Source organism: Psittacula echo (genome assembly GCF_963264785.1).
Source record: "Psittacula echo genome assembly, chromosome: 2".
Classification (NCBI taxonomy): Eukaryota; Metazoa; Chordata; class Aves; order Psittaciformes; family Psittacidae; genus Psittacula; species Psittacula echo.
The window spans coordinates 18,480,755-18,503,405 of NC_137737.1; the positions used below are offsets into that span (position 1 = coordinate 18,480,755).

The 22,651-nt window shown below is 41.6% G+C and overlaps 1 protein-coding gene across 7 annotated transcripts in view; it reads left to right on the top strand.

The window, feature by feature from the left end:
* Positions 1-85: 85 nt before the first annotated feature.
* The window catches only part of PLEKHA8 (pleckstrin homology domain containing A8), a 29,500-nt gene continuing 6,934 nt past the window's right edge, over positions 86-22,651 (top strand). Inside the window, exons 1-12 of one of the 7 annotated variants that reach the window (XM_080610444.1) lie at positions 86-338; positions 10,735-10,851; positions 11,462-11,617; positions 13,105-13,229; positions 14,329-14,487; positions 15,204-15,244; positions 15,936-16,093; positions 17,962-18,121; positions 18,550-18,635; positions 19,288-19,346; positions 19,720-19,978; positions 20,644-20,745. In XM_080610444.1, the coding sequence (XP_080466570.1) occupies positions 299-338; positions 10,735-10,851; positions 11,462-11,617; positions 13,105-13,229; positions 14,329-14,487; positions 15,204-15,244; positions 15,936-16,093; positions 17,962-18,121; positions 18,550-18,635; positions 19,288-19,346; positions 19,720-19,938 (1,320 nt within the window). In that variant the 5' untranslated portion in view covers positions 86-298 and the 3' untranslated portion in view covers positions 19,939-19,978; positions 20,644-20,745. Of the gene's footprint in view, positions 339-10,721; positions 10,852-11,461; positions 11,618-13,104; positions 13,230-14,328; positions 14,488-15,203; positions 15,245-15,935; positions 16,094-17,961; positions 18,122-18,549; positions 18,636-19,287; positions 19,347-19,719; positions 20,435-20,643; positions 20,775-21,268; positions 21,340-22,651 lie in introns of those variants that run through there. The other 6 variants (XM_080610445.1, XM_080610441.1, XM_080610440.1 and 3 more) reach the window with 6 other exon arrangements.

Here is a 22,651-nt window from a genome sequence, read left to right on the forward strand (position 1 = left end):
CCTGCTTTGGGCGGTCTGCTCCTGCTCCCCTCCTTTCCCCTCTCGGTCACATGGGTTGCGATTCCTGGAACTGCTTGCGTTTGCGTAGCTCTGCGAGGTCGTTTTGTGTGTGTGCGGCTGCGCTAGAAGCGTGGCGGCGGTGGGCCGGCTCGGCGGTAGGGGCCAGGCCGGCTCTTGCAGGCGGGCGGCTCCCCGCTATGGTCCTGTGTGCCGGCGGCGCGGTGGGGCGCAGACGGCGGCGGGCGGCGTGACTCCGCCGGGGGGCGGCCGCGCTGCATGGGGGCGGGAGCTGGCCGCCATGGAGGGGGTGCTGTACAAGTGGACCAACTACCTGAGTGGTGAGTTGCTGCCAATCCTCAGCCTCCGCGCGGGGCGGGCTTCCCCAGCGGCACGGTACCCTCCTCTGCTTTGTATGTGTATTGGCTGAGTCTGGATCAACGCTGACCCCGCTGTGCTGGGGACCAGTCCCGGCTCACCCAGCTGTGCTGCCACCTTGTCACCGCCCAGCACTGGAGGAGGCGTTGGACCCGCTTGTGGGGGGTCTCTAGGGTGGTGGGTTGGGGTTCGGGGTTGTTCTGGGTGCGCTGGGTCATACTCGCCAGTGAACTTCCCCTGTGAAACTTTGATTGCTCTTATGGAGGCGCTGTGAGGAGTTGGGAGAATCCGAGAGCTGGGAGGAAAAGGTGTCGGCATTAAATCACACTTGGGCGATTTGGGTGAAAATGCATTGAAAATAAGAAAGAAAGAACAGGAACTGTCCTGCTGGCGTTAGGCCCAGATTGCCATTTTTGGGGTGTCCCCGTGCCATGGGAGGTTTGACTTTGTTGGCAGACTGGAAACAGCCGTACATGGACAGGGTTTGTTCAGCGGAGGTGGTGGGGTTAGAAATGTTGTAGAGGCAGGGAGGATCGGTGCCACCTGTATTCCTGTGGGATGTCCACCGCTGGATGCGCTGGAGTCGGAGGGGCTGTAATTTAGGCTTGTAAAACCTCTCTGTGGATTGTTGAAGCAGTTTGGATTGTCACAGAAAAATAACCACGACCACCTTGACGTTGAGATGTGCAAGTTCTGCGCGGTAGTGTGTGTATGAGGGCTGCCTTCTTGCTGGAGTTTCTTCTTAGAGAGGCTGGAACAGCTGCACCTCTCCGGTTCGTTGCGAAAGTGCAGGAAATCGGGATTAAACAAAGAAAAAGCTGAAGCACAAGCAAGTGGTAAATTCATGTGGCAGGGGGATGGGGAGAATGGTGCGTGAAGCTGGATTTACTGGTGTGCTGGAAGATTGCTGCAGCTTTTCCCCTCTAGGCAACAGGTGTTCTGAGGGGGGAATCAAAGTTTGTCAGGTCTCAGTGAAAAGACACGGATTTTTTATTTATCTATTTTTTTTTCTGCTTTTGAGTGATGGAGCATGTGGCTTGGCTTTTCCATTCGGTTTGCAGAACTCAGGCTATGTTAGGCAGGCTGGAACTAGATGATCTTAAGGGCCTTTCCAACACTTACTGTTCTATGATTAGTTCTTTCCCCATATAAAAACATCTATGGTTACATGTATCTGCAGTTCTGTGTGTTTTTCTTTGCATTGCTTAAATGCTGGTATGTATTTGGAACCCTTGCACTTGCTTTTGTGCCATGAGACCTGGGGAATGTTTGCTGTGGGAACCAGTGCGTGTGTAGATGACTGACAGGCATTTGGCATTGTAGTATTTGTGCCTAAGTAAGTGTGTGGTACAATCAGCTGGACTTGTCTTCTGATGATAAGATGAAGCCTAAGAACCAGAAATATACCTGTTCCATCGATGTTAATATTTTTTCTTTTGCTAGCCACTCTGATAACGCATTTTCAACCAAATGACCCTTCATGAAGAAGGATGATGCTTTGCAAACCTCCCTCTAACTGAATGCAGACTGAAGGAATATCTTTTCTTCGGATATATGAGACTTGCATCTGCTAAAAACTAAATGAGGTTTTGTTCTCAACAGAGAGAAAGTCTGTGGTGGAGGATTGATGCATCTTTCTGATTGCTTTGCTGAAACTTGACTCTCATAGTAAGTGCGGTGGTCAAGGTCACTACGTGCCTTTTAGGTTGTAGAAGATGTCAGGTGTTTGAGAACAAGAAATTTGTTGCTCTGCAAGCTAACTATGCTTACATGTGCTTTCATTTGGCATGAAATGAAGAATTCCTGCCCTGAAGCCATTAAGTTATAAATTTATGCAATGATGGAAAAAAAAAAAACCCACATGCTGGAATGTGGCATTTATCATAGCAGTAGCAGAGAGCTGGGGATTGAGAGACAGGAAAGCCTCCTTTCAGGGATTAAGGGAACTAAGAAGGTTCAACAGGTCATCCGGAACAGCATTTCTGCCAGTATTCTGCCCCCAGTATGCCTTTTCTCTTGATCAAGGTTAATTAATCTGGTGCTGCATAGTGTAAAGGATGTATGCAAAGGGCAGGGAAAATGCATATCATCTCCATATGTTGGTGTGTGCCTGTGCTAGTAACACAGAGCTCATACAAACATACACAGCAGGTGTCTTACGCACTTTCCTCTTCATAACAAAGAACACACCTTTGTTTCACACAGAGAGGAGATAAGACGTTCATCGAAGATCAAGCTTCTGACTGTAGAAAATGAGAACTGCTTTCCCTTCTTGCTGTGAAAGAGGAACTGATATGAGTTTGTTGGTGATAGAGTCTTTTGATTTTATAACATCACCATCATGAGAGGTCAAGTCTACATTAACCTATTTCTCCCTGGCTCTTGGGCAGGGAGCTAGATCTGTGTTGTAAATTACATAGTTATTGACAGCAAGAGCATTTCAGAAGTAGGAAACAAGTTTGGCTTTCTGTGGGCAAAGAAAGCATAGCATGATTGCCAACAACTGAAAGATAGATTAGCTTGTCTTACTGCTCAAACAAGTTATCTTGTTTATAACAAATGCAGTTGTTTGCTTTATATAGATTAGGGTTAATTGAATTAGGGTTTTTCCTCTGGTGTTGATCCTGAGCTCATGTTGTGGTTTCTATATGCAGGGGTTCCAGTGCTGCTTCTGAAATCTCTTGAGTTCAGAGAACTGAGATTTTAGAATTTTTCTCCCCACTAATGCAGTGGCCACCAGATAGTGATTTCTCAATGCTATCTTTTTAAGTGAAGTGCGCCAACTTTGGATCAGATATGCATGCATAGAGGTCTAGCCTATAAAAATCCACTTCGGATCTTGTGTTTGTAATAAGTGTGTCTGGAGATTGCTCTCATCTGTGCTGCCCCCCCAACACAGTTAAAACCTTAAGGGAGGAAGGAGCTTTGCAAGCATAGTTACCATTGATGTAGAAAGTGTGATAGCACTTTTTCACTTGGGCAAGTATATGATGCCTCTGCAAACATCAAATTATAAATCCTAAATATCCCCAGAGCTGGGTGACTTACATCCTGCAGGCCTTGTTGGCCTCAGCGGAGCCTGCAGTCAAAGCATGCAACTTGATCTCAAAAATTCCAAGACTTCACCCTTTGCCAAAACTCTTTATCTAACGTTACCATTGCACAGCAAATGTTGTGGAGGCTAGGAATGGGCTTATCGCATGGATAAAGGGAGTATAACACTTATTTCAGTTTTTTGTTGTAGTAAGCAGTTGGGGTGATAAAAGTACTGCCCCATACCTTCCCTGTAGCTCCTCAGTCTGTTGTGCTGCCACTGGCTGTGGTCCTGACTGAACATAAAGCATTCCGGTGTGGACAGCAGCAAAGCCAGATCCTGGCTGCAGTGTTGTAGCAGGACTGATCTCAACCTAGGGGATGCTGCTGGCAGAACAAAGAAAGGAGAGAGTGGAGGTGAACTGCAGGTGAAGGCTGCTCTCTGCTGTTTGGAAGCTGTTTCCCACAGCACTCCGACTGAACTCAAGCTCCAATTCACATTCTTTGTTGAGCATACCTTCTGATTAATAAAACAAATTTGTCTACTCATTGGAGACTGCCTTGTAAAAATCATCTGCAATTTTTATTTCTCACCAGGTTTATAGGATGAGTAAGCTATTGCTTACCCTCAGGGAAACAGAGCATGGAGTTGGGGAATACCTTTTTTCAGTGGTGTGTGTGAGAGCTTGGCGCTTTCAAGTTAATTCCTCCCACACACCCTGCTGAAATTCAGTTCAGTTCGGATATTCAGCTTAGGCACGCCTCACGTGGGATCACTTGCCACAGGCAGGGTTGCCACTAACTCTGGAAGAGGTTGTATGTATCAGCCCTTGGCTTGGGGATCAAAGGCAGCTTTGTCATTAGAAAGAAAAATGCTGACTTCCTCCACTGACTTGCCTGGTATTCATTATGTGCTCTATGAAATAGCTTTAATCATTTTTCTTCACAAAGCTAAGATTTTCTTCATATTTAAACATTTGCTTCCTTAATTGTGCTGAGTAACACTATCTCATCTTCCTCAAGGTATGACACATTTCTGTTCATGCAATCACTAGTGACACTGCATAGCACCACATACCATAGTTAGCTCTCCCCATCTTCTTGTATGTGATCATCCACTCGTTTGTTGCGGTCTGAATTCTTTTCAGTTTATTTGAAGATGCCCAGAGCCAGCACCAAGCAGTAAATTTCAGCATTTACGTAAAACTTTACATTACTCTTGTTTCTAATGATCTGGAATTCCTTAACAAACTTGGGGGTACAGCTCAAGAAAAATGTGAAAAAACATTAGGTTTTATAGCTTGAATCAGATGTACATGATACTGCTTTTGCGAGTTCAGCTTAAGAAATCTGACCTTTTAGGATGGGAAACATGTAAACTTTCAGTTGATACCAAGCTCTGAAAATAAGGTCCTGTGTTCTCAGAGATGAAGGAAGTAATTGAAAACTTCACACTTAGATAAACATCTGGTTCTAAAAAGCTTTTGTTTATAATGATTTTCCTTCTTTTTAGTCTCTGGGTATAGTCTAAGTTCTGGTGGTATAAAATTAGAAGTCTGGCTTTTGTGGAGGTGGACCTAAAGAGGTTTCTGTTGCTTTCAGAGCAATGGTCTGCCCAGTATTGTTGACTGTCACTGCTTTCAGAGACCCGCTGGTTTAGATGAATGACCAAGTCTTATCCAGTTCTGGCTACACTTTTCACCCCAGATGCTTTAGGCACTGGTTGGTTCATTCTCTTCAGATTTTGCATAATTATGTTTGTGTGGTTTGACCTTCTTTCTCTTGTCTGTCTTCCCTTCCCCCTGATCTTCCTCATTAAGCAATCTTGCTTTTGTCATACCTTTTTGGAATTGAATAATGTGCTTGCAGCAGAAAAGTTTGGTGGGGCTGCAGGAATGGAAATCAGTGTCCCCTCTCTCCTCTCTTTGATGTTTGAGCAATGCTGCAGAGCCTACGTGGTGCAGTGTTCCCTCCCAGGTATGCTGCAGTATCAGTGCCTCCGCATTCAGTCCTTCTTCACTGAAGTAAGTGCTCACAGGGAATGACTGAGTAGGACAGAAGTGAAAGGTGTGGCAGAATGATCATGAAGAGATACCACAATGTGGTGTCTGTGTTTACATAAATTCATTGGTTGACTGAGTCTGGCCTGATAATCACCCCAGGGGTCAGAGAGAGGAGCAGCTAGTTTGCTGGGGCTGGGAAGTGTAAACAGAGGATGGAAACTCCCAGGAGCAATGAATGACTTGAATGAACGTGTCTGAGCAATGGCCTGGATTATTGAATTTTTGCCTCCATCGCTCATCACGATCCTGTCTCTGCCCTTCATCCATTCGCTGTGCCCCTTCAGAAATGCCTGACTGCTGATCCGTTGTGCTCTCCATGCCTTGGCTGGTCACTGGCATAAAATCGTTTACAAGCAAATCCCTCAGACAGCAGGATGCTTTTCCACTGCTGCTAGCACTGCCCTAACAGTTGTGATTGAAATGAGGGTGGATTTTATGGGATCCCTGCAAGAAAAATCATTTGGGGAGAGGATCACTATGTTAAAGCCAGTTCCAGCTGTTGCTCATGTACCTCAAAAAAGTGCTTTAAAAAATAGTACACTTAAGTGCTACATCTGTTAAATTCATTACCATAAGGGCCTTTTGGTACTGATTCCTGCTGTTAATATGCACATAATCAGCGTTAAATTGCAGTACGGGCATTTTTAGAAGCTGATCTCTTGGTGAGAGATAATAGCTCAGAGGAGAGACATGAATTGTCACACACTCTTGACTGGCTTTCTGTTGCGCCTCATGGATATAGACTGGATTTTCATCCTGACAAGTTGTTTTGCTAGAGAATTAAGGCTGCAAAATGTTTTCTACTACCTGGGATTGCCCTTCCCAAAATACTGGCTAGCCTTATGAGGCTGTATGGAGAAAGCAGGCAGCATTTTTGGGTACAGATTGCTAATGTCAAGATAACCCTTTAACTGTTTTACTTCTGTTCATTGTATGAGAAGAAAGAGGGAAAGTTTTCAAGCTTGGTCTGCGTGAGATAACTCTTTGGATGAATGCTTTTCCCTACTAGAAACCTGGTGGTGACTGACAGCGTGAAACACATGGCCGTGTGCATGGAACTTAATCATGCAGTCAGTTGTTAAGAACTGGATTGTAAGATTTAGCGTAGGTGCCCAATAGTTGGTGCTCTGGGATCTTGAAAATGAGCATTTCCTCAATTTGTGTCATGGAGATTTCCATAGCCTTAATTCCCAAGGGAAATCCTTATGTGTCGGACCTTGGTGCATTAAGGCCAGCATCTGGGCCAGTATGAAACGTTTGTGTTGTATAGCTGAGGAGCTCAGTGCACAAGCCAGGGCTTTTTCAGCACAGTCCATTAGCAGCTCAGTAGTCTTCTTTCTAAACTGGAAATAAGATATATTGACGTGATCCAGTGTTTTGGCTGTTAGATGCATCCTGCAACTGGAAAATATTGCTTTCCTCGTAACTGGAATGCAGGTGTTTTGTGGTCACAGTTGCTTGAGGAGAAGGTGCTATCTGCTGGCAAACAGCTGCTATGCAGACAACCAGGAGCAGGCTGGGTTTTAGCAAAGGTGCGAACCTGGCAGCATTCATAGACTTCCATCAGTGCTGACAACTGGGGAAGGACATATATTGGGTTTGCTCTTGCTTTTTTCAAGACACCTGCACTCTCTTGGTCCCATTTGAGCTGAGGTTTCAGCAGCTCTTGTCTAGCTATCAGTTGTTGATGCAGCAGTGAGCATAGCCAGTGGTTCTTCCACCTTTGGATGCTGGGAGATAAAGCGGTAGGTGATGGTATGAACACACAGCACAGCTTACTTTGCCCAGGGTGGGATGAAAAAATGGATGTTGCTTATTCTTGCTGTGAGATGTCTCTGACTGTCAGAGCAGCCCCCCTGGGACTTTCTTGTGATCCTGCACAGAAAAGCAGGGATCTGCCCCTGCTCTGCCACCTGCAGCTAAGTCTTTGGTCTTGCCCATAATATTAGGAATATGGATGTGATGAAGGCGTTAATTTCTCCTTCCCATCGAGCAGATGTTGCCATAACATGGAAATCTCAGAATTATGTCTTATCCACACTTAAAATCTGAATTAAGGTCAAAGAAGTCCAAGGACTATCTGTTGCCTGAGTTTTTTTATATAGACTTATGTTGAAGCTCAAGAAATTAATAAGCATAAAGTATTACATAATTCTAGTGGAAAGTAAGCAATAATAAAATCCTGGGTGTCTGCTCTTTGTGCCTTTTAGAAATGCAACTGGAATTGGCATCTCTCAATTGCAGCTTGTTTTCCAGGTCATCAGTTTGACTTGTGAAGTATGCAGTTCTCCCAGATGGTTTGGCTTTGTGGATGTCTAACATGATCTGCATGTCTTCAAATGTTTTTTTCTGTCTTCAGGCTTGGCACTTTTGAATGAATGCTGTCTGGAGCCTGAGTTGTGTAACATTTAGGTTTGAATTATGTCCAAAATTCAACTGTGTTATCGAGAAATGTCAAGTTTGCTCAGTGATAGCTGCATCCAGACTTTCTGAAGTGTAATGGTGGAAGTAGGCAGGGCTTTCAGGCGTTGAAATTTCAGCAGAAATACTGAATCCTTAGCAGGCACAGATTGCTTAAATATCTGTTTCTGTAGTGGGCAATATCAAATCTTCCAGGTACTGTAGGCACTATAAATTTCACACAGGAGTGCAGTATGTATTAGGACCTTAACCTGTATCTGTGAAGTTGTCTGGAATCTCTTAATTTTCTTCTATGGCTGATACCTTAAGCTACTGCTAGCTTTTATTGTGCTTTGCGTTTTATTCTTTGGGGTTTTTTTTTCATACCTGTTTTTCTCCAGCAAGGTCAATTTTTACTATTAATGGCTCTGGGCCTCCAAAATGAGCTGTGGAAGTATGAGCTATATTTTGTCCTGTTTGTGCACCACCACTATAAATGGGCTTGGTAAATTCTTCTCCAAAGTTGTATCAGTGCCTAGTACCAATAAGACCTTGGAAGGATCAGCTTTAATTTTCTGTATCGGGTGAGGTCTGAGTGCTCAGTTCCAAAAGTTGCAGTATTCTCAGGACAGTTTATGGGGAGAGAATAAAAATGAATAAACCCAACACTTGTGTCCATGGAAGCGTCCAAGTGTCTTTTTGCTGCTTTGATTTTTGTTGTTTGGGGGTTTTTTTCTTCTTTCCCTTTTCTCTGTGCTTGTCAGTGTGAAGCTCCTGTAATTGAAGGTTGTATCCCTGTTGCACTGCCTATGATTTGTCAGCCACACGCTATTTTTAGCTGGTTGTTTAGGATAACCTTCCCATGGCTGCTGACTCAGTGTCAGTGAGTACCAGGTGGTTACTGCATCTTCTGACAGAAAGAACCTTGCTGGGATCTTCTTAATTTTTTTAAATTGGTTTTCTTTTACAAAAATATGTTTTTATTGCATTTATCAGAACAGTTCTGTTCTGAAAATGCTGTCCTAGTTAACAATTGCCTACCATAGACTTTTGAATGCATATCTTAATAAAGAAGAGCTATGTTCTGCGAAGGATGACAAGTAATTGCTGCTTCCTCCTCAAAACAAAACAAAAAAAAAACAAACCCAAAAACCACTGCAAAAAACCTAACCAAACAAAAACCTCAACAAAATTTATTGACTCATAGCGTATTTTTAACCAGCCTCCAAAGTGATGGAGGCAGATGTGCCTTGTATGTTGGCTAATTGATTGCACAGCCTTTGATTGATGGGATGCAGTTTGGTTTAGCATCAGCTGCAATTGTAAGCTGTATGGCCGTGGCTGAAATGGTTCATGTGTAGCAGCAGGATCTCCAGACTGAATTAGAGGCTTGTATTGACTGTGGTGCTGTGCATTAGTTAAAGGATTGGTTCTGTGCCATTGAGTGTCTGAAGCAATTAACTGCTTCTCTGTGCTGAACAATCACCTCCTTTTTTTGTGAGTTCCTCTATATCAATAGTGACTTTTAGGATAATTTCTTTATTTTGGTGGCAAGACAAATGAAAATCAGTCTTGTTTTATTTTTTTTTAATTCTCATTCTTATGATTGTTTTCCTCTACATATAAAATAAAGAAGTAGAGAATACTTTAGGATTTATAATGTTTTTACATTCTTCTATGAAATATGGAAAAGCTCTGGAAGGGTGTGGAAGAGGATTTGTTGAATTTGTTTTCCAGCCTCCCCTAAGGTTCAGCAGTCCACAGACCAGGTTGGCCCAGCTACAGTGGTATTGCTTGTTTAAAAAAATAACCAAACAAAAACCCCAAACCATACTCCTACTATTAGCCTGTGGCTTTAGGGCTTTCAGACCTGAAACTGAGTTGGGCTTGGCTTCAGCAGTAGCCTAAGGGATCAGTCCCTGGGTGGTAAGGCGCAGTCATTCCTCCAGTGTGGAGTGGGAACTTCAGCATCTCACTCCATTAATCCTGGCCAGGGAAACTTGTAGCTCCGTAATGACAGCTACTTTCCTCCAGTGATGTTGCTGTCTCATTTCTTCTTAAGTTGATTAGCTTGTAGTTTTTAATTAGACATTTAATTGTGCCTTGTTTGGTTTTATCTTTTCATGATGCTGTAGTACTTCCAAAAGAAGAAAACAAAAGGGGTGATTTAGTTCTGAAGTCAGGCAGCAGGGTGGGCAAAAGTGTACCAGAACTATTGATTTTGGTCTAGTCTGGCGTTTTGGTTATTCTCTGGGGAGGTATCCAGAAGAGCACGTCATTAATCCAAGACTCTTTGTGTGGGCAGCATGGGAGTTTCAAGAGCTGTTGTGAACTGTTTAACTGAAAGGTGGTTTTCAGAAATCAATTCATCCACCTCTGTCCTCTCTTTCCCTTGATTTTTAGGAGTTTATTGCTCATTGTTTTTCAAGGCAATGTGGCTAGCCCTTCTAACAATGAAGGAAGATATGTAAGGCAAGACAGCGGGGATAGCTTTTGGTAGGATGGAAGAGGTGGGTTGAGAAGTGATGGAAGGAATTGAGGGGTGGTGAACTGAAAAGGTGGGTTTGGAAGAGAATATGTCAGTGACACAAATGTTAGCAAAACTACTGAAAATGACATATGGCATCTCAGGAGCATACTGCTGTAGTCCAGCTGCCTGCAGAAAGGACATGTAGCTGCCAGCAAGCAGGGGTTGTGGTGTACAGCATCCAGGCCTGTCAATAGATCTTTACTACTTCAGAGGATTTCATTTTCTGAGGGGATCTGAGAACCTTTGGGGCCTTACTTGCAGTGAATCCCAAATGAGAGAGGTGGTGGAACTGCAGGAAGAGGAGTAACTGAGAAATGCAGTTTTGTTTTTCAGGCTGGCAGCCTAGATGGTTTCTTCTCTGTGGTGGCATCCTGTCCTATTATGACTCTCAGGAAGATGCCTGGAAGGGTTGTAAGGGAAGCATCCAAATGGCCGTGTGTGAAATCCAAGGTAACTAAGATACAGTAACACTCAGCTGCAAGAAGTTTTTCTAGTAATGTTGCACTCAAGATGAGATTTCAGGTCCCAAGAGCTATTTGGTAGCTTGATTTCTTGGTATGTATTTGTATTGGTATACATATTAATCTATGTACCGGGGTATTCTACATGTGGGTCACTGTGTTTCATGAGTCATGGTGGAACATCATACAGTTTTGAATGACTCTTCATAAAAACAAAGCTGAAGCTAGAAATATGAATAATAAACAAGTACTAGGTCTGCTTGCTCAGAGCATGTTTGCCACATGTTTGAAGTACAGTTATGGGCTGGAAGCCTCAAAGAGAGGGTTGCCAGAGGGGATTCCCTTTCCATAAAGGCTCCCAGATTTTACTGTACTGTACAAAACTGCCTTTCATAGCCTTTTATCCCACAGCTGTACCTGTGTGTGTCCTGTCTATTCCCCAACCCAGAAGTGAAATCATGAAATTGAAACGGGAAGTTTTGGGCTGTATGTTGCCTCTCTTTCATTACTGCTTGACCTGCCACTTAACATGTCTGTTAAGATACTCAGTTGGGCTGGGAAGGGGTGACGGACTGGTCTGAAGTCTGTGTTGCTTCCAGTTCATCCTGCAGATAACACACGAATGGACCTGATCATCCCAGGGGAGCAATACTTCTATCTGAAGGCAAGAAATGCAGTTGAAAGGCAAAAGTGGTTGGTTGCACTAGGAACTGCCAAAGCTTGTCTGACTGACAGCAGGACACAGAAGGAAAAAGGCAAGGATACCCTTTGTGATTGATTTTAAATATGCATACTAGTATTTGGAAACTGAAATGCCATCATGGTTAGGCTGTGAAGATTAATTCACTTACCTCTTTACTTTCATCAACAATCTCACTTTCACCCCAGTGAAAAACCCTCTTGCTTACAAGTATGGTGTTATTCATAAGTCATTGTGAGACCTCTTGGCTTAACCTTGTGTAACCTCAGCACAGTGACTATGTAGAAGATGGGAAAACATTGAATTATTAATATACCGGTGATCGTGAGCAAGTGCAAGGGCAGCAGATTCTTCCTTTACCTGAGGTGAGAAATCACTTCACCTCTTGGCCTTATGTGCATCTTCACCAGACTTTGCATCTACCAGTTCAAACTGAGTCTGAACTGAGCAGAAGATGCTTCTTGTAGGGTCCTGCACAAAGTGGAGATCTGATGTGCAGTGCTTAGAAGCAGGGCAAAGTTTATAGGTATAACTGACCTGCAGTAGCATGGGTGAAAAGGTACTGGTGTATTTGCAGAACTAAATCATGTTAGTATTGTTAACAGACAAATTTATTTTGTAATTCTGGGACTCCAATGTAAAAAAATACTTCTGAAAAATTTCAGATTGACTGTTAGTCATATCTGAATTAATCTGCTCAGTTCTGCACTCTCCAGTACAAGAAACATATGAACATACTGGAGTGAATCCAGGAAAGGGCCACTAAGATGATTAGTGGAAATATCTGCTGGAAGAGCATATAAAAAATGGTGCCAGACTCTTAGTGAATGGATGAGGGGAAATGGGAATAAATTGAAACACAAACAACTCCACTGAGACATAAGCAAAAATGTTTATATTGTGAGGATGAGAGAGCACTGAAATGGGTTGAACAGAGAGGTTGCAGAGTCTCCATCCTTGGCAGTGTTCAAAACCTGGCTAGCCATGGCCCTGAGCAATGTGCTGTGGCTGCCCCTGCTCTGACCAGGGGAGTAGGACTATCTGGTCTCCAGAGATCCCTTCCAACCTCAGCTATTTCAAGATTCAAGTATATATATTAAATTAATCCCTTTATGTTGGACTGGATGTGTATTTTTCCTCCAGTGTTTTCTCTGAGAACCCTGATCTTTTAATTCACAGTGTAATTGTTTGCCCCTTAAACTACTCAGGATGAAATCCCTACGTATCCTATTTTTCGTTTTCATTACTTAAAAGGCCTGTTAAGGTCAAGTGTTGTGTACTTGCTTTTTCTATGTCCTAAGTCTAGGAGCATATCCTATTCACTGTTCTTATCCGTGATGGTAACTAATAAAACAGTATTTTATCTGTCAGGAACATAATTTATGACAAATTCAGCTCACCTTTTTGAGTTGATAGAAAATGTTTTGAAGTAAGGAAGCACTGACTGAATTAGATTGGATAATACTATTTCAGCAGCTTTCCAAAATCATAACTGCAGGATGAATGCAATAAATTTAATTCTTCTTTTGTTTCACTTTTTAGAGTTCACTGAAAACACAGAAGCCTTGAAGACCAAAATGTCTGAACTCAGACTGTACTGTAACCTCCTTGTTCAGCAGGTGCATAAAACAAAGGAAGCTAGCATTTCTGGCATATCAGAACCAGAGGTACAGCTCTAGTTTGGTGTAGATCACATCTGTAAACTCGTGAGCACTGTCAACTCTTCTGGTTAGCCAATGTAATATTTACTCACAGTTACTTAATATTGCACCCTCTTAATATCGCACCCTGCCTGATTAGCCTTGTTTATGTTAAAGTTTCAAACTTTGCAAATCTCCTGACCAAAGCAGCCTCATTTAAGTGGAGTCTCCTATTGACAGTCATCTACCCCTTGCTTTGAGAAAGATGTGAAGGAGAATTCGCATCACTTGCTAGAAAAGCTGGTGTGAAGTTCCAGGATGCCTCCCCCTGGAGAGATGCGTCCTCAGATGCAGGACAGGCAGGCAAAACATCTGAAGGTTAATCATTTGTGTGTACAAACTGTCTCTGTAAAGATATCTGATAAACTGTTTATGGTGAATTAACAGCCAGTGCAGAAGCATGGTGTAGTAAGTGACTAAAAGTCATTGTTAGAACTTGCAGCTCACAGGTGTTTGACAATGAACAAGTAATGTGGTATTTATCCAGCTCATAGTTCATGCTTCTGGGGGAAAACTCACTTTCCCTGATCTTGCTGGTATTTATCTGGAAAGATTTATTGCTAAAAGCATTTCAGCATCAGTAACTGCGGTTTGCAGTGATGAAGAGTATTGTGGCAATGTGATGCTTCATTCTGCCTGGTTTTCAATTGCAGTAATTTTTTTGTTCATGAGATTTTTGAAATTATTGTCTGCAGAACATTCTGTATCTATTTAATTTGTTTACTTTTCATTTCTCGTGTCAGTGGTGTCCTCTGGAATGTCATTGTTGAATACATCAAGTCTTAGTATTTAATACACTTTTAACACCAGAGATAAGTAACCAACAGGCATCGCTTTTGAAATGCAAGCATACTGAGCTTGTTGTGGTCAGAGACTGACAAGATTGGTAATGCTGGGGGGGGTATAGCCCCCATGATGCCAGTTCTCTGAGAAGTTGACACATTGCATTTTAATTCATGTTAAACAGAAATCATGACTGTAGCAACTGTGGGCTTTGTAGATGTTAGTTGCTCCAAATCTATCTTCTGTGGTGAGTCTATTTATTCCAAGTGGTTTCTTCCCACAGAGTGAGATTGATATGGGAGCTCTGTTAAAATCAACCTGTGACACCTTCCTGAAGACTCTTGAAGAATGTATGCAGATTGCAAATACTGCCTTCACTTCTGAGTTACTGCATCAGACCCCACCAGGATCCCCACATTTAGCAGTTCTCAGAACGAACAAGGTAATGGACAGTATCATCTTCTCTCAGCCTTGGGAGGGATGCTAAGCTCCGTTTCATAAAGTAGCATTTGCAGAAGTAGGGAATGTGGTTTTAACTGCATTAGAGCTAGTAATCCTCCACTGGACGTACTCAGCTATTTCTTGTGGTTTGCAAGTGACGTAGGGCCATTTCTTAATAAATAGTGACCAATCTTTTAACTTTTAATGATAGGGGGAAGTTATTAAGCATTAACTTTCTAGGCCTGCTCCAGCTGCAGACAGTGGTGTTTCGAAATACCTTGGCTGTATGGCAAGTTGGTCCACTGAAGGAGCTTACCGCAGTTATTACTCTCCTAAGCTACTGCAACACTGGATCTGTGGTAATACGCCAATAGAAGCTGATGAGCTTATCTTTTAAGACAAGGGCACTTTCTTGAATCCTGGATCCACAACTTACATAGGCAAAACTGGATCATCTCTGGCAAACAGTAGATTAATGTTTATGTAGGAAGGTAGATGTGTCACTGCATCTGGGAAATATTCTAATGCTGTAATAATGTAGCACCTCGTTTGTGTTTGTCTGTATACTGCCTCCTGGTCAGAGAATTGGGGAGCATATGCTTAGTTTTTCAGCTTTTTTACTGACTCCAATTTGTGTTTAATAAAACATGAAGTTTGAGAAGCATGATACAGTTGTCTCGCTTTAAAGAATATTCTCCCTCTCCACTTATCTTACAGATAAAGCACTCTGTTTTGTCTGGTCACACCCCAATGGAAAGGTATAACAACATTCTTTACTTTCAATCTTTCTCTAATCTGTTTTTGTTAGTATCTGTTACTTCCATATTTTTATTCTAGTATTGGATGCAGGCAGAATTGTATAGCTCTGAGCTGTGTACTTGAAAGCTGACACAACAAAAGGGAGCCGATTCACCATGTCTCTCCTGTAGCGGCCCTTTCCCCTTTATTTTTCTCAGCCGTCTACTTGGTGACTTACTGGTTAGTCATCAGCCAGCTTTCTCCCACTTCAGTACTCTGTCCTGCATCTCAGGTTCTGCTCCATAACCTCATAAAATCATTGATAGAGAGCAGGCTGTGATTTCTGGAATAGATGGCAAGGGTATATATTTTAAAGTACCAATCAGGGGATATTATTTTAGTTACAACACCTGCCTGTGATTTTCTTTTTTGTAATCAATTGTGGGGTTTTTTATTATGTTTCTTTTCAATAAAGTTCACTGGAAATATATTCAAACTCTGCGAACTAAGGTTGAATCATTAATCCTACTTGCTGCAAAGAGCTACCTGGTTCCTTTTATTATTTTAGACAAGTTCTTTTGCTCAGAGCAGCCTGTGACAGCCTATAATTTGTCTGCTATTTTTCTCTTACTGTTGTTTGTGTGTTTTCACAGGAAGAAGCTTACCAAGCAATGTTTTATATACTAACCATTATTCTTTCCCTTTCTTCAGGCAGATGGAATTGAACCCATGTGAAAATGGCTCTGTAAAAGTAGAAATTAACCATCAAGAGCAAACCCTTATTAGAAGTCTGGAATGTTTAAACCTGGAAACAAATGAAGGAAGTAGGAATGTTTCTACTGACAATCACATAGCAGAGGATTTGGCAGGTAAATACATGCATCAGCGTTTATCTGAGATTGTTACTTTTTTAAATGTAAATGGAGGGAGGTGTAGGCTGCTTCAGAGTGTGCTGATACCTTGCTTCCCAGGAGGGGAATGTCAGTGTGCTTTAGTCTGATATCTGACCTTTGCAAGTCTTCTCATAACCACAAAGCTGAAGCCCTTGTTCATAGCTAACGTGGAACTGAATGGGGGAGGAAACCAAAAGGTCTTTTTTTGACAAGTGGAGGCTCCTGTAGATGCTGATTGACATGTGTAACAATACAGTCTGGCAGAGCTTGGGTTCTTCTTGCACTGTAGACAGGCACATTATTCCCAGAGGCCCTCCACTAGGAATGCTGGCACTTCTGCTAGTACATAGAGCTACAGTGTCAAAAGGGGGACATTAAACTTTGTATGCCTGTCTGTGAGGGGTTGACCTTGTAGTAGCTGTTGATTGCTATAACGAATCTTTACAGAAAATTAACCCTTTTTTTGCAACTAAGAGTTTACTAGAAAGGACCTTATTTCTTCCATTACCTTAGCAACAGCATGAAACTTAGATTTGTGCGTGACTTCAGTAAAAGGCTGTGAACTGCCTGAGTATAAAATTCCACCTGAAGTAGCTATATTGTTAGGGGCTGCTGAACTTCATTTTGGTAAGCCTATATAAGTAACACATTATTTCTGCTAATCCTGTTGAATGGACTATATCACTTGTGAACAGTAGCTTTCTCTGCCTGGCTGTTATTCCAAAACATATGTGTGCAAGTCAGTGAATCAGCTGAAGTCTTTAAGCCCAAGCCTGAGTTAATGAACATGGTGATCTTGCTCTTAAATGGGTTTTCTCTTGATTTTTTTTCCCCCCCCCCCTCCATTTCTGTGGCTGATGTAGTGTAGTAAGTCCCTGCAGAGTAATATGCATGTGTCACCATTTAGCGTAACACCTCAAGAATACAGTGCTAAAGTAAGGAGATCAAACTAATTCAAGTCAGGTTGGTGGTATATAATCTTCAGTGACACTTAAAAGTCTTCCTTTGCTGGAGAGACAGGTTCCCTGAGAAATCTTGCATGCTAGTTTGACAGTCTGGCAGCAAGATGTGCTATAGCCATGGCTTGTGTGCTGCAGATGCTGTGAGTATATCATTTTTGCTTCTTGACTTGTTCTGTGTAGTTCTTCATGAGGTCAGAAATGCAAAGGATATATAAGACTTTGTCTTCCTTTGTAGATGCTTGTGCAGTATTCTGTTCCTTTGAAATGGATGTGCTTGACCCCAAAGAAGAGATAAAATAGACCACAGTGTGGAAAGGGCACTTGGGTCTTTTTCTGAGAAACTTTAAACATACTCACACAAATCGGAGAGGACATAGCAGTCTTTGATATCATAGCAGTATCCATCTGAGCAGCAAGTTTTCTTAGTTGTCAGAAGGAGCAAACAAGTCACTGTTATTCTTTTGCTTTTGAAAATGCACTGTGCCACTTTATCAGCACTTTAGAACCATGTGAGAAGTAATCTTTCTTTCGAGGAGATGGGTCTGCTCCCTGCTGCACCCAATCACTTCTTCAATCCTCTTCTCTCATAAAGCTGTCCTTGCTTGAAGGTGTGTGGGCTCACCTCATTGGAGCCTGGTGTCTGGCCCATTTCATTAAAAGAAATGGGGAGGGGACTGATTGAAATGTGGTCTGAGGACCCAATGGACCTATGGTGAGAGTCATAGTGCTGGCAGAGAAAGCTTAAGCTTTTAAACTTGCATGATCCAGATATCCAAGTGCCTTCCATCAAATAGAAAGCATCTCGATGAATAGGAATAACAATATGGGAAGATAGCTGTTTTCTCTTTCTATGTTTTTTCTTCTGTTTCCTATAAATGTAAGGCATTAAAGAAGATGGAGAGAGCAAGCTGCAAGCTGTAGAAAGCTCTGGTGCCCACAAGTTGCTGCAGTTGGAAAAGAATTCTTTAAGTGGATTGACTCTGTGTGAGGAAGACAGAAATGATAATGATTCTCCTACCTTCTTCAGTGTCATGAGCAATAGGTAGTACAGATTTCAGTTTAAAAGATTATTGAAACTTTGTTAAGCCTTTAATGGACTCATTTCTAAGACTCTTCTGTCTGTAAAGCTGTATTTGCTGAGATTATTTAACAAGACTGCATACAGCACAGTAAGTGAAGAAGATATCCTTTGTAGAATTAGCTGTGCAGAGTAGAGTGGGAGGTTTTTTCCTTGTTTGTAATTACAGGCCTTGCTTGCACACCACTGAATGTGTATTTTCTGCAGTTATTTTCTTTAACCGTGAAACAAAAGTCATGCTGGTTTTGTTTCACTAGGTTTTATTTGGTTTTGCATATATCTATAAATTTTACCTCTATGAAAATGAAGTGGGCATGAAATGTAATTCTGCCTTTAGAAGCTGCACAAAGTGAGTTAAGGTAACAGTCTTTTCTGCTTGCCCTGGACACCAGGTTCAGTGATATTGAACTTCGGGAGGAGGAGGGCATTCCAACAGAAGAGTTTCTGGAGTCATGTTATGCAATTGTGCCTGTTCTTGGTAAGCAACTCCTTTTCTCCTGACTACTTTTGACTGCTGCCAGCTGCAAGAAAAGGTGGAGCAGTTGGTTTGAAGAATTAATTTCTCTGCCAAAGTGATACAGTAGAAACAGTTCCTATCAGCAGAATCAATTTGACTGATAGCTGAAGATGTTTCTTACTCCTTCCCTTTATACAGGATCCACTCTCATTTAGTACAAACCCATGTATAGGGCTGTCTGGAAATATGTAGATCTATCTGGAATAGATAGATTTCTTCCCCTCAAGAGCAGTGTGGATGCCTTACACATCCAGTACAGCTGACAGCACACCATCAGCTGAACTAGCTATATGATTTCTTGAAAGACTTCCATCTCCAGCTAATGTAGCCCCCTACCTGCTTGGTCCTTGCATCTAACAGTGGATGTGAGGTCCTGTAAGCATGCATGCTTTTGAAGGCTTCCAAAGTGTAGGTTGGTGTATTTAACACTTGTACCAACATTGGTTCTACACCAAAGAAAAAACTTTGATTGTTCATTTATCGATATTATTGATATTCTCTTGCCATTTAGAAGGATTAAGACAGTAAATGAAATTAATTGTTACTAAGACATGAAGACTTGAGGACTGGAAAAAGGCACAATTTTAAAATATGGACTTTTTTTCTTTTCTAGACAAGTTGGGGCCAACTGTTTTTGCTCCTGTTAAAATGGATTTTGTAGGTAACATCAAGGTAAAAGCTTATTTGTAGCATTGCTTTTTTTTGTTGGTGTTTTTTTTTTTTTTTAATTAACAAAGTATCTTTTTTAGGGACTACAGCTCAAGAATCTTTATTGTAGGAGTCAATACTGGAAGGCTGTTTAATATTTGATAATGCTACCATCTGTCAGATCAGAATGCTGAAATGCCCCTAATTCTGTTCTCACAGTATATGTGGTCTTTGATAAATCCAGTTGTTGTACGTAAGCTTATAAAACACTTGATTGACTGCCATATAAAAATTCTGTTACACCTAAGGAATATGACTTTGATTCTTAGCTCGATAGGTTGTAAGTCATGATGAGGTGGTAGCAATATTGACTTTAGACTCTAAAACAAATGGGCAGGGGCGGGGTGGAACCCTTTCATCAGCCGAAGAGGAGGAAGTTAGTGCATTAAGAAGCAGCTCCTCAGGAGCCTCAGTTCTTGTTATGGAAGTTCTTCTAGCTCCAAGTCTGAAAAGGTTTGAAGTGCTGCTTTTGAGAGAAGATGTATTCATAGCAAGACTTCATAGCTTTTCTTTAAAGGGGAAAAAGAAAGGCAAAACATATCTTCTGAGTAGATGATGAGGAGCATCACATACATTCAGGTTTGTTTGGTTCAAAGGTACGTATTTGCTTATATCACTGAAAGACAGAAAATAGCAAGAGAGAAGAATGCTATTTAAAAACCTAAAACCTTGAATATTTATTGTCAAGTGATAGGCAGCTACTCCTTTAATGTAGAAGAAGAATCTGTTTATCTGCACCTTATGTATTTTCTCTGTTGTTTTTGTGAGGAGTTGTGTATAACAAACTTGGGAATAAATTAAAAAAGCTTAAGCATGCCAATGACTGCTAAGTGTAATCAAGAATTTGCAGCTTAGCAGTTGTCAGAAGGTAGTCTTGCTTATAGTTGAAGCAGAGGACAAATAGGACTTCACTTGGAGAGCAGGTTGAGTTAACTCCTATCCACCAGTGTGGGGAATGTCATGTGAATCCAAAGCATTTTGTCACACAGGTTCCATGTAAATCTTTGACTGAGATGGGTGTTTTTGGTGGCGCTACCCAGATGGCTAGCCAGGTGTGTCTGGGGTGGTGCTCTGGGAAGGCATGTCCAGCATGGCAGAGCAGTCCTGCTATGGGGAGTGTGTGACATGGTTGGGTATCTGTGATATGCTTTTGAAGGGAAGAGTTCTGGTAAATAGGTGGTATTTATAGGGCAGGCCACTCTTTTGTCTTAAAACCTTAAAGCTTTGGCTCTTGGTTTGTTGTGTTTTTTGTTTTCACCAGAAAATAAACCAGAAATTTATAACCAACAAAGAAGAATTTGATACTCTTCAGAAGATAGTGCTGCATGAAGTGAATGCAGGTGTAGCACAAGTTAGAAACTCTGCTACGGAGGCTCTCCTGTGGCTGAAAAGGTAACAGCCTCATACCTACTCACCCTATGAACTGCTGAGGTGCAATGAGGGTCCTTTCACCAGTGCAGGCTTATGTATGTGGAGCAAATCAGTTACTTTCCACAGACTTCATTAATCCAAATTGGCTAGTTTCAAGATTAATATGTCATCTGTGGTTGTATTGCTGCAGTTTTGCCGAAAGGCCTGCAAAAGCGATGGCAGGCAACTGTTTTTCCCATAAAAGTTATAGTGAGTGACTGATCTTTCTGGGACAGAAGATCAAGCAGGTGATTTCAGGCTGTGGCAGAAATGTTTTAGCAAAGTGTTTTCCCTTGGGCAAGGAGAGAAGCTGGAGGGTGTGGCTGCATTTTTTTTAATCCAGATTGAAAATAACACCTTAATTCTGAGTTTTATTGCACTTCTGAGTTGTATTGCAACTTTAGGGGCTTTGTTATACTTTGAGTTACTTTGTTATAAACATGGTTTCTTTCTATTTCATGGGTTCATCCTGACAGAGGCTTAAAGTTCTTGAAAGGGTTTTTGACAGAAGTGAAGAATGGGGAAAAGAATATCCAAACAGCTCTGAGTAAGTGCCAGTTGCTTTGTTCTTTGTGTGCTTTTGAATGTACATATTTGGCTGTTTTCCTACTCATTTAGAACCTGTTTTCTTTCCTGCAGTGACTAATGATGCAAGTAATCTCCAAGACATAACTTTTTTTGAAAACCACAGTTTTGAAAATGGCCACCTTCAAGCAGATTATTAGATGGCTGGTCAATGTTGAGTTAATAGCAGATAAAGATTTCCTTAACTGGCATACTTTTGACAAGGGAAAAAAGTATTCATTCTGTTTTCTCCATGAGTTTGCAGCAGGAGTACTCTGGAATTTATAGCTGCTGTTGTGTTATGTTTTTAGTTCCTTGTGAGATTGGCCATCACTCTTTGAAATCACTTCTTTGCCAGCATGGTTGTGAACTGCCTGTATCAATTAGAATGGAACTTGTAACAGAAGTGAAGGAATTTTTTCCAAGTACACAGTTTCTGACACTTACTGAATTAGGCTAGTGCCCACAGCAAGTATAAAACAAAATACAAACCTGCCTTAGACTTGATGTTGTTATCCCTGAGTAAGCAGAAAAATGCAGAGGTGTTTCTTCAAGGTGAACAGCTCAGGGAAAGTGTGATACAGTGTCAGATACTTAAAAATTCAACTGAAGCACAAGAATATGAAATTACAACAGTATCAAACTAAGACTGGGAAAATATGGCTCAGAGATGTTTGGCTTTGCATATAGGAAGTTTGTATATGAAAGTGGAGGTGCCTAGGAACATAACAAGGGTCTTCATCAAAGGCTACACTCTGAGCATTCACAAGAGAGATCCTGAGGGTTATTTTAGTAAAGGTCTGGTGCTTTCTTTTCTAGTGATCCTCAAAACTGGACCTTCAGATGTGAAGATGGAGTTCTTGGTTAACGCCTGAGCTAACCACCTTGTTTGAGGCTGGCTAACCATCAGCTTGCAGGATTGTTTAACCCCATATAATATGTTCTCAGATTTGTACTGAACTGAGTTCTAGACAGTAGAAGAGGTGTCAATTATGAAGCACAGGTAGTCAAATAAAAATTACATTTGCCTTCCTGTCTGTTAGAACACTTACTTCCTGAGGATGTGTTGAAGGAGATTTGACAGCAGAGCTAAGACCCCAGTGCAAAAATCCTATATCTGTCATCAAGGTTCAGTTATAACTGTGGTGCTCAGAAACAGCCATTATTTGCATCCAGTGACAAGAATATATCATATAATAGTAATTTCTAAGCTCTAAGTTCTCTTTGTGATGCAAACTTAAAACTGCCATACATCTGTCTCTTGATTTATTTATTTCTTATTTACTTTTCCTTTA